At 41.9% G+C, this 15,917-nt stretch overlaps 1 protein-coding gene across 1 annotated transcript in view; it reads left to right on the top strand.

Annotated features, from left to right (window-relative positions):
- SH3BGRL2 (SH3 domain binding glutamate-rich protein like 2) overlaps positions 1–15,917 on the top strand; it is a 46,634-nt gene that overhangs the window by 15,790 nt on the left and 14,927 nt on the right. Inside the window, exon 2 of the mRNA XM_010565820.1 lies at positions 6,805–6,990. Coding sequence (XP_010564122.1) covers positions 6,805–6,990 — 186 coding nt within the window. The remainder of the gene's footprint in view (positions 1–6,804; positions 6,991–15,917) is intronic.

Genomic DNA, 15,917 nt, shown 5'->3' with positions numbered 1-15,917 from the left:
TTGCTGTGGCAGGTAGCCTTACTTTACTTTTGGGAATAGTTATGCAATGCTGATTTTTAAAATTTTTATTTTTTAAATTTCTTCTTTATTACCCTCCTTCACCTCACCACAGCTTCTCATCTCCTTTTTCCCTATGTACATAGCTGAATTGTATTTTCCTGTGCCAAGAACAATGAATTAATCATATGAACCTCTGTAGAGATCTGTCATAGCACTGCCGTCTCTGCAATAAAAATTGCCAGGGATCGGTTGTGCTCTCCTTTCCTAAGCCAGGCACAGAAAGAGAAATTTGGCAGAAAGTTTCTGTTGCTACAGGTTGCAAATGTAACAGGACCATAAGGATTTGCATGTCAGCCTTGTGAATGTGTGACATGATTGTTTTTCATTGCTTCCATATGAAAGCAGAAACACAGTGGAAACAGAAGAAGAGAATGCAGATGTTGCTTAGTGTGTTTGTAAGAGGTATTGTCTCCTCCTTGCTTTTCTGAGGAAGGTATGTGTAGGTTTGCAGTTAACACTGTTTAGAGTTCTGTTCATTTGATGTGGTTAGGGCTTGCATCTCTTTATTAGAGCATAGTATCTCCTTATTATCTGGGAGTATGTGTTAAGCCTCATCTGTATGAGAAGTGAAGATTAATAATCCTCTGCAGTAACTACATTACATCTGCATTTTACACTGCAACAGTCTCTTTGGTTATGTTTGCGTGACTTGTAAAGGCAGAGGCTCCTGTTTGATGTTTTCAGCTGTGGGAGTGAGCTGGAGCTCGTGTTTATGTAACACAAATGCTGTTTATGCAGTTCATATTTCAAATACCTGTAGCTGGTCATGCTTCAGCTTTGCTGAGCCATTTTCTTAGGGTGCGGTTGTGCTACTGATAGAAACCAATGAGATTGTGGTGCTGACATTATTGATGCTCCTTCCCTTGTTCTCCTGGTTCCTGCATTATGCTTGTGCAAGGAAAGCTGCAGGAGCTGCTTGGCAGGAGGGAGGAACATTGTGTCATCTCAGTGACAGCCAGCAGTGAGTTCTGCTTAGCTGTATCATCGAACTGCACCCTCAAGGTGTCCCTGCCAAATGCAATACATTCAGTTTTCAGCTGAGTCAATGAGCGGATAACATGACTGCTGCAGTTCTGGAGTAAGGGCAGGCATCAGGAAAGAGTAATCAGGTTGAAAGAGAAGGAAGAGAACCAGCAGGACCATCTCCATCTTTAGAGGCATGGGTCTAGATAGACATATGCCAGTCTGTGAAACAAGTCTTTGGTGTGGACTTAGACATTCATTCTGTTTTGTTTTTTTAAATGTCAGACTTCTAAAATGTGTTTGTGGTCTCACAAGCCAGCTTAGAAGATATTCATCATAAAGCCTTGTTCTCAGCATGTGTGGTCTGAATATTTTTGGGGGTGGGATTTTGTGTTAGAAAGCAGGCTATTTGTTCTTGGGATCTGTCTGGAATGAGCGGACAGTTCAGGTTAGGCTTCTGGTCCCTTCAGTTCCAGGATGAAGAGGCTATAGGACAGTCAGTGCTATACATCTCACTCACCAGCCAATGCACTCAATGGTACCTGCTGTCATTCCCTCCACTTGCAGGCAGGAGGACTGAAGCCCAGGGAATGCCTTAAATCCAGAAGGTGGGCGTTAAGAGTCCAGAGCAGAAGACCAACCTCCTGCGTCCACTTTGTGGGCACCAGACACTCAGCAACATGCCTGCTGACACCGTGAAGACATTTGAAACTGAGAATGTGTCTGCTTTGTCCCATTTATATTAACTGGGCTAATGAGATAAGGCAGAGAAGTTCTCTTTAATCATGGCTATTTCACAGTTCCTATTAATACTGCTACTTGAGTCATCTTGCCTATAGTACAGTAGAAGTAATATTCATTTATCCTATCTGGGTTAGATAAATCCTGGACTACTGATATTTTTGCAGTGTCTTGAATATCTTGGTCAAAATAGTGTAGAATAATGAAACGCTGCTGCCATTTAGTAATGGAGAGACCACCTGATATGCTCCTCTGGTTCAACAGCTGTCAATAGGCAAGCCTTTCTAATATCTTCTGAAAACAGGTTCAGGAAGCATAGAGAGGGAAAAAAGAGGGAAATTGTGACCTGTTGGAAGTGATGAGAAGCTTCCAGGTAATTTTGAATGGAGGATGTGATCTGATTTTGCTAAACTTCTGCTCCAGTCTGGACGTGATTTATGATGGTAACATCCTCATTTTGTCATTCTGCTGTTAAAACGAGCAATAGGATTTCTCTTGTTACTGGAGATCACTGTTCAGGTTAGTTGGGAGATCTGTTTCTCCCCAATATTAGTTGCGTGGGAAACAGAAATCTTGTAACAGAAGAGTTTTCAGTCTGGCCAAAGATATAAAAAGTAAAGTGGCTGAAAGCTGGATGTGAGGCGAATTCTGAACAGAAGCAAGCAAATATTTTAAGTGAAGGCAGTTAATTAACTATGGGAAAAATTTACAAAGACTAGCAGATTCTCTGTTGTTATCAGTTCAGGAATGGAGCTTAAGGGGAAAAGAAATCCAAAGAAACTCTTTACTCCTAAGAGGAATTAATTCAGGGATGCTGAAGGTCAAAACAGATAATCCTAGTGGTCCCACCTGGCCAGGCCTGAGTATGTCTTTGAAGTATGTCTCCAAAGCAGTCTGAAAGTGTATCCTCCTGTTACCTGTTGCAAATCAGTATAAAGAAACAAAAACTAGGGCAGAAAGACAGGATACTTTAGCTACGATAGACTTTGTTTATAAATTGGGCTACTGAATAAGTGATTAGCTCATTTTAGCAGTTTTGTATATCAAAATGGATGTCCTATTTTTGCTGCTTTTTAATTCTAATAAGGAGACAAGCTCTAAATACCAGGATAAAATGAAGATGCCTCTGGGGATTTTCTCCTGTCTTACTTTTGAGAATGGAAATATAGATTAACAGTAAAACCAAACCTAGAGAAATGATGTTCAAAAAACAATCACCCTGCTAAAAATACGGGAGACAAACATCGGATTATAATAGTAGACTCTTAGCTCTATCAGAGTGTTCTTCACTGCATTAAAGATAGATTAGGATTGTTTTATATAAAGATTTTCCTCTGAAACTTCACAGTGGATATATATTTTGATGGTGTATCTCGCAGTGTCTTCTGGTGTGCTGAAACATGAAAACCAAAATATTTTGATGATAAAGCAGTCTATCCTGTAAGAATACAGATGCTTTCCCAAAGGGGTGTATGAATAGCCATGAATAAAGTTTTTCTGAATGTGGTATCTCTGATTATATGAATACTCTTTTCAGGTTCCTTTCAGTTGCATCACACTCTGGAAACCTCGGAAGCAGCAAGGTACAACACTGAGTTTCACAAAGAGGACTAAAGTATCCACCTCCGTGGTTTGTCAAATGAGGATGTATTTTTCTCCACTGAGCTCTGGAAAGGAGCTCAGATCCTCTGCATAGACTAGTGAGGGAGAACTGACGCTGCTCTTTGTGCCATGTTGTCTTTGCTCAGTGTTTTTGTGTGGTCGAACGCTGGAAGTTTTTAGAGCTCAGAGTAACCACAGATGAGAGCTGCGGGCAGGATTTTGAGGCTGACGCACTCCTGCGACACAGATCCAGTTGTAGAGGAAGACAAAGGTCCTGTGGTTTTCTTGGGGAATAATCAGCTGGCTTCTGTTGTGGCAGATGCTCTGAGCATCCATCTTGAACAATAAGGCATAATTTAATAGGATTTTAAATGTAACTAATGCTTTTGTTTCAGTTTACAGGCTTGAATCAAATCACTTAGGGGAGGAGAAGATGCTACTTTTTTGACTAAAAAATTTCAGGGCATTTTGTTTAAATTGATGCAGCTGGCACATCCACAGCTGATAACTCATGCACATGTTGTGGAGAATTGCAAGGCTTCTGGCTAAAAAAAACACCCCACAATTTATTTCGCTTCAACATCTTAATTAGTTTTATAAAAATAAAAAGGAGAGATTAGGAAATGTGGGTTTGTGGGAGAACTGTCATGGTGTGAGCAGTAAAATATTAGGGATCTGATTAAATCTAAGTTGCAGTTAGACTTGTGCCCAGTGTACGGACTACTGGAAGAGGGCAGATGAAAATGGATACACGTAGATACATGTGTACTGGTATGTGGCCTGGGCCTGAGCAATGGAGCGCTCTGGTACTGTGAAACTGCTAGAAGAATGCTTGCCAGCAGAGACAGCTTTGGGCAAGGCTAACTTACAGTCTCACAAACAGTTCATGGCCATGATTTAGGTGGTACGGCATGCCAGGGATCATTCCCAATGTACATTTTTACATGCAGCCACTCTGAGAGGCTGCAGGTTTAATAGACTTGGTGTCCTGGTTTTGGCTGGGCTAGAGTTAATTTTCTTTCTACTAGCTGGTATAGTGTTATGTTTTGGATTTAGTGTGAGAAGAATGTTGATAACACACTGATGTTTTCAGTTGTTGCTAAATAGTGTTTAGACCAAGTCAAGGATTTTTCAGCTTCACGTGCCCAGCCAGCAAGAAGGCTGGAGGGGCACAAGAAGTTGGGAGGGGACACAGCCAGGGCAGCTGACCCCAACTGGCCAAAGGGGTATTCCACACCATGTGACATCACTCCTAGTATATAAACTGGGGGGACTGGGGCCTGGGGTGTACCGCTGCTCGGGAACTAACTGGGCATCGGTCAGCAAGTGGTGAGCAATTGCATTGTGCATCACTTGTTTTGTATATCCCAATTCTTTTATTATTGTTATTGTCATTATTGTTATTATTAGTATTTATTTTCTTCCTTTCTGTCCTATTAAACTGTCTTTATCTCAACCCACGAATTTTACTTTTTTTTCTGATTGTTTCCCATCCCACTGGGTGGGGGAGAAATGAGCAGTGCTTAGTTGCTGGCTGGGGTTAAACCATGACACTTGGCTAGATGATGCCATTTGGCCTCAGGGCCAGAGGGCTGGCCCAGGCACTGTGTGGTTTGCTAGTTGCTCTGACCAGTGTAGGAGGGAATAGTAGTACTCCACTATAAAGAAATGACCTCTCCCACATATCATTTTAGACATCTCATTTCTGTTTGAACAAATTCTTAATATTTGTGTTAAGAAAATCTCAGTCTCTCTCTCTTTTGGGCCTGTCTTGCAGCTTTTTTTGGTGAAAGACAGAGGAAAATATTTTCATCTCTCACTTCCACATTGACTACAGAATTTGTCTTTGCAATTTTTAGGGAGATAGTAAAAGGCGTGTTGTCTTCGGTACCAGCAGTGATGATGATGTGGTAATTTTGCTACTGTTGATAATGCATTATCGGCACACAATTTTAGGAGCTGCCTTCTGTATGAAAAGTGATCCTTTCACATATGCCTAAAAGACTCCACCAGTTCATGTAAGAAAAGGAAAAAGAATAAGACACAGAGACACAAACTTACTATGCAGCCCGCTTAAGAAAGACAGTAATAATTTAAGAGCTTTGTCTTTGCAGTTTCTTGGGATGGCTATCCTCTTATTTCAAGGAAACAATGATTCCATCAGCATTACCTCCAAGAGTTATCTATTTTTGTGGTGCATTTAGATAGACAGACTGGGTTGTGTGACAAGAACAACTAGCACATGCATTTTAAAAATCCTCTGATTTCCAAATAGTATCTAGGTCATATGATACCCACAGGCATGATTCATCCACCTGGGCTTTATGCCAGTCAGCAACTGCATGGATCTGACACTCCAGGAATACTGTAAAATTATTAAAGCAGTATTTTTTTTTTCTTCAAATAACGCTGTTGATGATAGCTGTAAAAAATACAGCATATAATTTATAGTTCCATTCTGAAAGAATTAATTTCATTAAGTAGATGCAAAAAGTACAGCATAAACTGAAGAGAATGTAGAGCAGACCTAGCTGAATGAGCCCAGGTACCATTCCTCGGCCCTACAGACTTTAATTTCAAAGGTTGTTGTCTTGATACAAAGTCCTATTTGAGGCAGAAATAGTCTTCACCTAAGTGTATCTGCTTGAAGCCCAGCTAGCTGTTAAGGGTTGATCTTAGTTAGCTACAATGAGCTAAAAACTGCCAGTGTTCTGCCTCTGTTAGGCTTTTATATAAAGATGATAATCTCTTTGGGGGCAGAAACCCCATACATTTACTACAAACCTCATGCATTTTTTTTGCAATGAATTTAATTTGCCAGAGATGAGATCATGCTTATTTTTAGGGATGTGTATTATGCAGACAGACACTCTTAATTAAAGATTCAACAAGCCTTGCTCAGGGAACTGTCAAGCTGCATTTTAAAAGATGTGTAGGTGTCTAGGAAAACAAAAATGTGTGTAGCTGGGGTGGTTTTTTTCAGATGTACTGACATGTTTATCTCAATGAACAGGAGTAGATTCTTTTGGGAATTGCCAGGTTGCTTACCTTGCATTTCTAGGTGCCTCTAGACTTAAAAAATGTAGCCCCTAATGACTTTGAAAATCAGCTGCCTCTTTTAACTCCTACTTCTGAAGGGTCCCATACAGATTATTTTTTTTTTTAAAGCATCTTTAGAGGGTAAAGGCTGAAATTCCCACAGTTAACTAAAGAGCCAGCCTTCTAGAAATGAGCGAAGAAGTATAACCTTTGCCAACTTGTAAAGAAACAGCAGTGTTTAACTTTTATGAACTTAAAACTGAAGTCTTCTTGAGTCTGTGACTTCCCATCCCATGAAAGTGGAACCAGAGAGGAGTAATGTTCTCAGGTTTGTAAGCATGTCTGGGTTATGGTGGACTTGCTCTGAGTATCGTTTTTTTTTTTCTTTCTTTCATCTAGATAAAGAAGAGGCAACAAGATGTGGTGAGGTTTCTGGAAGCCAATCGCATAGAGTTTGAAGAAGTGGATATCACAATGTCAGAGGAGAAAAGACAATGGATGTATAAAAATATTCCTGAGGATAGGCAGCCCGCACAAGGCAATCCACTGCCACCACAGATATTCAGTGATGATCGGTACTGTGGAGTAAGTAGCTGTTACGTTTGTCAACAGACAGTATATTAGTATACCCTGTTGGCCATTTAAAAAGCTGGGACTTGCTGTTGAGCTTTCTTTAGTAGTGTCTGAATTAATGGTGACAGTTTGGGGCGATAGCATCAGGTAATGATCATACAGTGAAAATTCAGATTGTTCATCTGTAAGTCCTAAAGTTGTCTTCAGCTAGTGGATTCCCTCCACAGATGTAAGAATTTGTAACATCACATGCTTCATGTACAACCTGTTGATGGTAAAGTCCCTTGTGAGACCACTATAAGCTGGGAATTTATGTTTTCCTTGCTACTTGGGTCTAGTCCAAGCATACAAATTCAGAAGGAAATCTTTGGCACAGTAAATGAGAATATTGGCTAGATTGAGTTATACTGTCATTGTAATTAAGCCCCTTCTCTGCTGGTGTCATAGTGTAAATTTCATTTATGCTCAGAGAGCCTTTATGCAATCAGAATCTCTAGGATAAGTGAAAACTATTTTCTATTTGAATTGTAGAATAGTTTTATTTTTCCCTAAAGCAAAGCAACTTGAGATTTGTCCTCCTCTGCTGAAAGACTGCTAAGCATGAGAGCCTGTGAATCTGACAACAGATTGATGGGTGGGCTGGTTTCTCTGATGGTGTAAGCTGCAATAACTTCTCCATCCACTACTGCAAGCTGAAGTGGTAGCCTTTGGTATGTTAAGAATGGCACCATATGAATGTTTTACTCTCTTGCTTCGACAGCATGGTATGGTGCAGCTCTGAGTCTTGGGCACTGTTGTAGTCTGGGAGAATCTTCCCAGAACTTTTACTCACCTTTGAACAAAATGTTGTAAAAAGACCACAGCTGGGCCCTCTTTGCCTTGCTGCATCTTTTCATACTTCAGCTGAGTGACTTGTACATCCTTTAGGAGGCAGGTTTGAGGTACCTGTTAGACTAGCAGGTGGGAGAAAGGGAGGTTTGATGTGCCACCATGGCTGCATCAGGAAGTGATTGGGTAAGGCTTGCCTGTGAGTTCAGTAGGAGAATGAAATGGGGAAGAGGGTCTCTGTGGTTATAATAGCTGGACCAGAGTAAATGTGGGTATTGTGCAGGTTTCTGACTACAATACAGTGAAGATACATACAAACTGGTTCTAACTTAGTCCCTGCCAGACTCAGTAGTGCTGTAACGAAGCTGCTTCTGGCTGATGGATCATTTAGATCTGCTGAGAACCTGTCAACTGCAGTGCAAATGTTAGCTTAATGTAGGAAGCGCATAAGAAGTCATTTAGGATCCTCTGCAACAAACAGATTGGGTATGATGCAGCAGCTAACTGGCTTCTTGAAGTGAGGTATTTAACACCGCGCCCATATGCTTTGTATTGGCCTCACTTGTTTACCTCAGCAGCGTAACTCATATCTTCCTACTTCCAGGTAAGAAATGTCAGTTAAATAAATGTATCTGGGACATGGAAGGGATTTTGACCCTCACTTACGGAGCAGCCCCTCCCTTACAAATAACAACATTTACATTGTTCTGTGTGAATTTAGTTTGCCTGGGAAATACAGCTGTTGTTTCTTACCCTTTCAGCTTGTCTTTATAGCATGTTTTAACCTAGTCTTAGAAATTGCTGTTTGGAATTAGCAAGGAAGAAGATGTCATGCAACATGTGAGATGATCTCGTTAATCTGTCTGCTCAGCTGATAGCTGTTTTGGTTGAGCAGAGTTAATCCTATTACTAGACCTCACTGTCTGCATGAACATCTTTAAAGAGCAAACACGCTTTGAAAGAAACTGTATTTTCTAGGATGAAAGAAGAAGTATGTGCAGGTTCTCCAACATTCATCAGTTAGCCTGCTGCATTAGTTAATGAAGTTCTTAGGTAATAGAGTGGAGGGAAAACATTAGGCAGGAGGCAAAGGAGGGCAGTGCTGGAAAGGGGGTTAAAATATCACAATTAGATGAAGTCAGCAGACATAGCACATCTTGTCTCTCTTTGTCATTTCCACAGTGAGTGTTTTCGTATGTTTTTGTTGACATAAATAACTAAAAAAACCCACACCACTATTAAATAACTCACACTGACAAAATACCCACTGAGTTTTCTGTTAGTTGAGTTAGTCAAAATTGCAGCTTATCATTCCTGATTTGTGTCCAGGCAATCTGTAATCCAATTTGCTCTGTTAACAAACACTCTCTGTTTTTCTGCTGGCCAGTTCTACAGTCTCACCAGGAAATTGCCTATGTACTTACTGTGGCTTATACATTGTTACTGACAATACAGACTTAACTTACTTACAATACAAACTGATCAGATCCATTGCTGTTCCTCTAAAAGTATGAGGACTAGACAAGGCAAAGCAAAATAGGTACACTTTTTATTTTGTTCATGTTATTTCAACAGAGGTTCAGAAACATATGGTGTGCAAGCCATGACTCAATGTCATGTTCATAGCCATACTGTTTTTTCTGTGTGAGTAAAAGCATTAATAGTTTGTCTTTTTTTTCTCCCCATTTTCTCTTTAGTAGAAAAACTCAGCAATGCACACAAGGGTATTATCTGAGAATAGATTTTTCTAGCTAGGACATTACCATTTGAAATAATCACTTATCAGAATGTAACTGTAATATAGAGGAAGTTTGTCTTCAGTGTTTTCAGTAAGTACCCAAAATAGATTGGTGTCAGCCAATTGAACATGGGATAGCTGGTGTAAGAGGGGAGAAAGGTACAAAAAGATAACCAATGCTTACTAGTTCACAAAATGTCTTGTACCACAGCGGGAGGGGTCCTTCTGGTACCAACAGACAAACTCCATGTTTTGAAGGGTGAGCAAGACCTTGAAATTTTTCTGAGTCGATGTAATCACAAATATAATCATCAATCTATCTTCTCCTTTTCTCAATCTTCTGAGATGCACTCCCCAATTTTTCAGTAACAAGTTCTGCTAATGGGTTTTGAAATAAAGTACTCAGCAAGAACCATTTTTATTTCCTGCGAACAAGATAAGAGCTGTGAGCACACAAGAACACAAATCATTTTACTGATAATCCAGTGCTGTGTCATAGCACTGACACTATGATAATGTACATATTTTTATGACTTTACAATCTGTTGTTTCATCTTAGTGACATTGCTATAACATTGTAAGCGTGTGAGAAGAGAGTCTACGTTTCAGACAAACCAGACACATGAACCTGCTCTTCTAATTTACAGTAGTGTAAATCTGAAATTACTACAGTTATCTTGCTCTAGTTAGTGCTATGTAAGAGTAAGGAAATGTTAGCGCCTAGTGCGTGTTCCAAGAGGGAACTCGTGCACTTTGCGTAAAGAAAAGTAAAGTGGAGATAATTTGGAAAAGATAGGAAAAAAAAAAAAAAAGGACAAGTAGAGCCTTAATAGGAGCTGGTGTGTTGGGTTGGATTGTTGGGCATTGAAACCAGTTGTGTCTTGCCCGGTTCCTTACAAGGTTCATTCTCAGTTTTAGTGACTCTTGCTGTAGTACTTTGACATACAGCTATGACATACAACTCAAATCATGGATTATTTTCCCCCAAGGTTAAATCTCCTTGAGGTACACACTGGGCTTCCCCATTCTCCTGCATTACCCACCAACTGCACCCTGGCCCTTGAGCAAAAGTAACCCCACGAACGGGTTTACCTTTTCCTGAGGGAGGAGTAACTCACACTGTCTTTCCCAGCCACTGTTCTCCACAGCAGAGAGACTTCACCCACTTGACTTGTTTGATCATGGTGCATGTTTTGCATTCATGGATAACCTGTTCAATGGCTTCAGTGGTCAGGTCCACCCCTCGATCACGAGCCCATCTATACATTGCATCTCTTCCTAGGTGCCCTGATGTGTCATGGGCCCACTGAGCTATGAATAGCTCGCCCTTACATTCCCAGTCCGGGTCCACCTTAGCCATTTCAGTTCTGACAGCCTGGTCTGCCTGAATCCTTATTTCCATGTTCTTCGGTGGCACGGCTCTTGGGCATGTGAGTATCTACGTAATGTACTTTGACAACAAGGTTCTCTACCTGGGCAGCAATGTCTTGCCACAGTGCAGCAGCCGAAATGGGCTTACCTCTGTGCTGCCAGTTAGTCAGCTTCTATTGCTGTAGCCACCCCCACAGGGCATTTGCTGCCATCCATGAGTCAGTGTAGAGATAGAGTACTGGCCACTTTTCTTTTTCAGCAATGTCTAGGGCCAGCTGGATGGCTTTCACTTCCGCAAACTGACTCGATTTGCCTTTGCCTGTGATAGTTTCTGTGACTTGTCTTGCGGGACTCCACACAGCAGCTTTCCACTTCGGATGTTTTCCCACAATAGGGCAGCACCCATCAGTAAACAGAGCATATTGTTTTTCATTTTCTGGTAGTTTATTATACAGTGGGGCCTCTTTGGCATGAGTCACCTCCTTGGGTGATGCTTCGAAATGTCTGCCTTCTGGCCGGTCCATGATCTCTTCTTCCTGCTCTCTCTCTCAGGAGGGGGTTCTGTCTCCTTTACTAACTTCCATTGTTTCTTCTTGACTGCAGGAAGAACTGTTGTAGATGAGGGTTGGATTTCTGATTTAGGCACAGTGTCTGTTTGTGTGTCCTTAGATCCAAAGACCCTCACAGTGTCTGTTTATGTGTACTCAGATCCAGAGACCCTCTCATTCCTTTGAGCAGAGGCCCCAACACAGTGCTGAAACTTGTGTCTTTATGGTATATGCAAGGCATCCTTCCTTGAAGTGGCCTGCCAATTCAACAGGATTTCACATCTGTTCAGGAGTGAAGTCCCAAACCACTGGAGGTGAAAACTCCTCTAGGCACCTACCCAAATTCTCCCATACACCTTGCCAGCTGGGAATTGGTTGCCTCAGGACACATTCCTGTGTGACATTCCCAATTGGTTGGTTAACCATATGAAAAGCCAAAATCAGTGTCACCGCACACACCAATACAACCTGTGGTTACATTGGGATGTTAAAGAAACTGAAGGGCCATTGCAACAAGGGTGGAAACCTCTGTGCTGGAGGAGAAGAGGAAGATGCCATTCTTCATTTTGTCCACAAAGTAGTTCCTGGAGGAGAAGAGGAGAAAGGTGTGATTGCTAATTGTCTCCACGAGATGGTTCCCAGAGTACTTGGATGGGAGCAGTGCAGGGGCCAAATACGAGATTAGGCTCAAGGCCAATACTTATATCATGGCTCTCCCAGGCAGAGCAAAAGAAAGTGATAAACAACATGGCAAACAGCAAAAGCTGAAAACAGCCATTAACAAGCTCTTGAGTTTGATGTACAGGAAGAAGATGAGCAAGCAACAGAGCAACTGAAGGAAAAAACAAATCAGCATCAAGAACAAGTGAGTCAACATTGTGACCAGCAACATGAAGTAACAGCCTGCAAAGTAACAGCTAAACAGGTGTAACAGCTGTAAATTCAGTCTAGCACACCCATATCAAATCTGTCATTATCTTGAACCTTTTTGAGTCCCTGTTGAGGAGCCAAAAAGGACTGTTGTGGGTTGACCCCAGCCAGCAACCACACAGTTGCTTGCTTCCCCCTACTCCCCTAGCAGGATGGTGGAGAAAATAGGAAGAGCAAAAGCAAGAGAACTCATGAGTTGAGATAAAGACAGTTTAATAAGTGAAGGAAAGGGAAAAATCCCACGTGAGGCAAATGCAATCACTCACCATCTCCTAAAAGCAGACCAGTGCCCAGCCAGTCTCCAAGCAATGGCTACCTGGGAAGACAAACACTCCCCAGTTTTTTATCAGCATTAATTTATATGGTATGGAACATCCCTTTCGCCAGTTGGGGTCAGCTGTCCCAGCTGTGTTTCCTCCCAGCCTCTTGCCCACTCCCAGCCTATTGTCTGGGGGTGGCAGGGGGGAGCAGAGTGAAAACCAGAGAAGGCCTTGATGCTGTGCAAGCACTGCTTGGCAATAGCCAAAACATTGGTGGGTTATCAGTCAAAGCTGTTTTAGTCACATATCCAAATCACAGCACCGTAGGGGTTGCTGTGAAGAAAGTTAACTCCGTCCCAGCTGGACACAGTAAAAACATGAAGATTGTAGTTAATTTTCTGAGTTTTCACTAACTAAATCCTTTGCTTTCAAGGTTACAGAAACATTTCTAAATGCTCTTCCTCCCACTGTAAATTTATTTACACAGCCAGATTGGTGATTTTGCATGTGAGTTATTCAGATTTTTCTAAAGTACTGCTGGTAGGATCCAACATAGTACTATGTAGTATGTAGTAACTATTAAGTATCCTGCAGATTAAAAACACTATTTAAAAGAATGACAAATAATTACTTATCCTTACTTACTGTTACCTTTTTTACACAGACCATGGAAAGTCCAGGCAGATGGAGCGATCACTGCAGATTGGTGCATTAGGGCCAGATTCACAAAGGTAGTATAGCATAATGCCTAATGCACTGCAATTTTGGGCATGTGGCTTCTGGGGTGGAATTTGCAGCCCCCAGCTGGGGCTCTAGCTTCTTCACATGGTAGGTGAGGAGCCATAGGTACATGTATCCAAACAGGATCTGCAGTAGCCAGAACACTGGACATGAGAGTTCTTAAAGCAGAAAGCAAGAAATGCTGGAAAAGTGATATCTGAAATTAGGCCTGTGCCTCACACCTCCCTCTTCTGCTTTCTCTGAAATCTCCACAACTGAATACACAACACTTCCTAGACTAGAAGTGACTCCTGGATTTTTCAGAAGATTGGAAATCTCCACTTTCTAGTGAAACTGCTCTCTTATTTTAACCTTACAAAGCTGCAAGTTAGCACTTTGAAACAGTAGCAGTTTTATATGCAGAAATATGCCACTGATGTGAGATCGCCTGAAATGTAGTCCAATCAAAATTAAAAATAAATCTGTTTCCAGGTGAGAGTTTGAGCTGAAGGGAAAATATTTACAAAGCAGGCTGACTTTTTTTTTCCTTGTTTTTTTTTTCTTGGAACCTGCTCATATGGTTTAGAGTGTTAGGGTAAGTCCTGATAGAGTGCCTAGTGGGCAGCAGTAGAGACAGAGATATGTGATATTTATTGTCCTTCCCTGAAATGTAATATATGGCTATCAACTCCATCAAAACAGTGAAGGCCTATAGACAAGAAAGAAATAAAATAGGCTGTTGAAAGAGGTGCAGTGTTCTTGAGAAACTATTCAGTGCACAGGCAATTACTGTGGCACTGATTTCTTTGCACTGTTAAGTATCAGTCTCTTCTGTTGTTTTTAAAGATACTGGAAAGATTCATACACATTTGGTTTTCTTCCTTTTTTATATGTGTCAAATGACAAATCAGTAACTACTCACTGATCAGAGAAAGAAGAAGAAAGAAAGGATTTAAGAAGACTGGCTAGAGGCACATCAGAGTTTCTGCCCTGGTCTGTCATTGGGGAGTTTGTCATTATTCTTGTGCCTACAGATACAGAGAGCTTGAACTCTGTCTCTCTAGATCCTCAGTCAACGTGGCAGAATTCACCTTAGCACGCCTGCTGTGGTATCTTTACTTCAGGAGCTAGAGCAGTTGCGAGACTAATTTGGTATTCAGCAAGTCTAAGTTCAGTTCCCTCCACCCTTGGAGATGTCTTACCCGACTCACTTAGCATCTTGGTGGTCTGGGTCTGTCTTTAGAAGAGGGATAATCTTGCTAGGTAAAAGTTAGTGTGAATTGCTCAGAGAGCATATAACAGCTATTAATGACTGATGATGCTGAAACTTTCTTGATTAATTATTTTTCCCATTAGAGGTAGAGTTTCCTGTATGGCCAATTTAAGCTGTTGGTTTGAAATCATTCTTAACTACCTTTTGCAGTTGTATTGGAGTAGTTTGTGGCTCACAGGCATCCACAGACTTAGGCTGAATGTGAGTAATTTGAGGCCAGTGACACAGCACTGTTCATCTTCCTGATTAAGCCCTTTTCTCAAGCAAGGAATATAGAAGGCAGAGCTGGTATTGGAAGGCAACCCCTGCCCATGTGTCTTCTTCATTTTGGCAAGACACTGTTCAGACCATTCACAAGGTCTTTATGGTTATAACTTAACAGGCTGTGCCTATGCTTTAGCTGTCCACTTCTCCACTGCTTTTCTGTGTCCTGAGGTAAAGAGCTTTAGTTCTGTGTGATATGTACTTAATAAAGGGGAGTGTGGTACCGTAGGCAAAATGTAGAGTAGCCAGCCTGCCAAGTGTTAGGGTTTAAAAAATAGAAGCTCAGCAACTCAATAAAAATAAAATAATCCAAGAATTTTATCCTTCTCAGAATAGTTAGAACTTGCCAAGCTGGTGAAGATGGCTTTAAACTGAAGTTGCTGGCAGCGGGGGAACCTCAATCCATCCCACTCCTACCAGTTTGATGCCAGTGCCAGCAATAGATGCCCAGAGCCTGGAGGGGGATCACAGGTCAGCAGGGAGCACCTGAAGAGCCACACAAAGGAATTCCAGACACTCCAGCCAGTAAACCAGCCTCATCAGGGGCCCAGCTTAAATGCCTCTATGCAAACACACATAGCATGAGGAATAAACAAGAGGAGTTAGAGACGTGTGCCCGCCTGCAGGGCTATGGTCTTATTGGCACCACAGAGACATGGCGGGATGGCTCCTGTGAGTGGAGTGTTGGAAGGGAAGGATACAGGCTCTTTAGGAAGGACAGGCAGGGCAGATAAGGAGGGGGTGTCTCCCTCTATGTCAGTGACCCGCTGGAGTGCCTGGAGCTCTGCCTGGGGATGGCCGAAGAGCTGACCGAGAGCTCATGGGTCAGGCTTAAAGGGAGGGCAGGGACAGGGGACCTTATAGTGGGGGTCTGCTACAGGCCACCCGACCAGGAAGACTGAGCAGATGAGGCTCTCTAGAGACAGATGGGAGCAGCCTCATGTTCACAAGCCCTGGTCCTCATGGGGGACTTCAACCACCCCGACATCTCTTGGAGGGACAGCACA

Source organism: Haliaeetus leucocephalus, unplaced genomic scaffold (genome assembly GCF_000737465.1).
Source record: "Haliaeetus leucocephalus isolate CR32 unplaced genomic scaffold, Haliaeetus_leucocephalus-4.0 Scaffold195, whole genome shotgun sequence".
Classification (NCBI taxonomy): Eukaryota; Metazoa; Chordata; class Aves; order Accipitriformes; family Accipitridae; genus Haliaeetus; species Haliaeetus leucocephalus.
The sequence above is the reverse complement of the archived record's forward strand: the minus strand, read 5'-3'. Positions and strand labels throughout refer to the sequence as shown.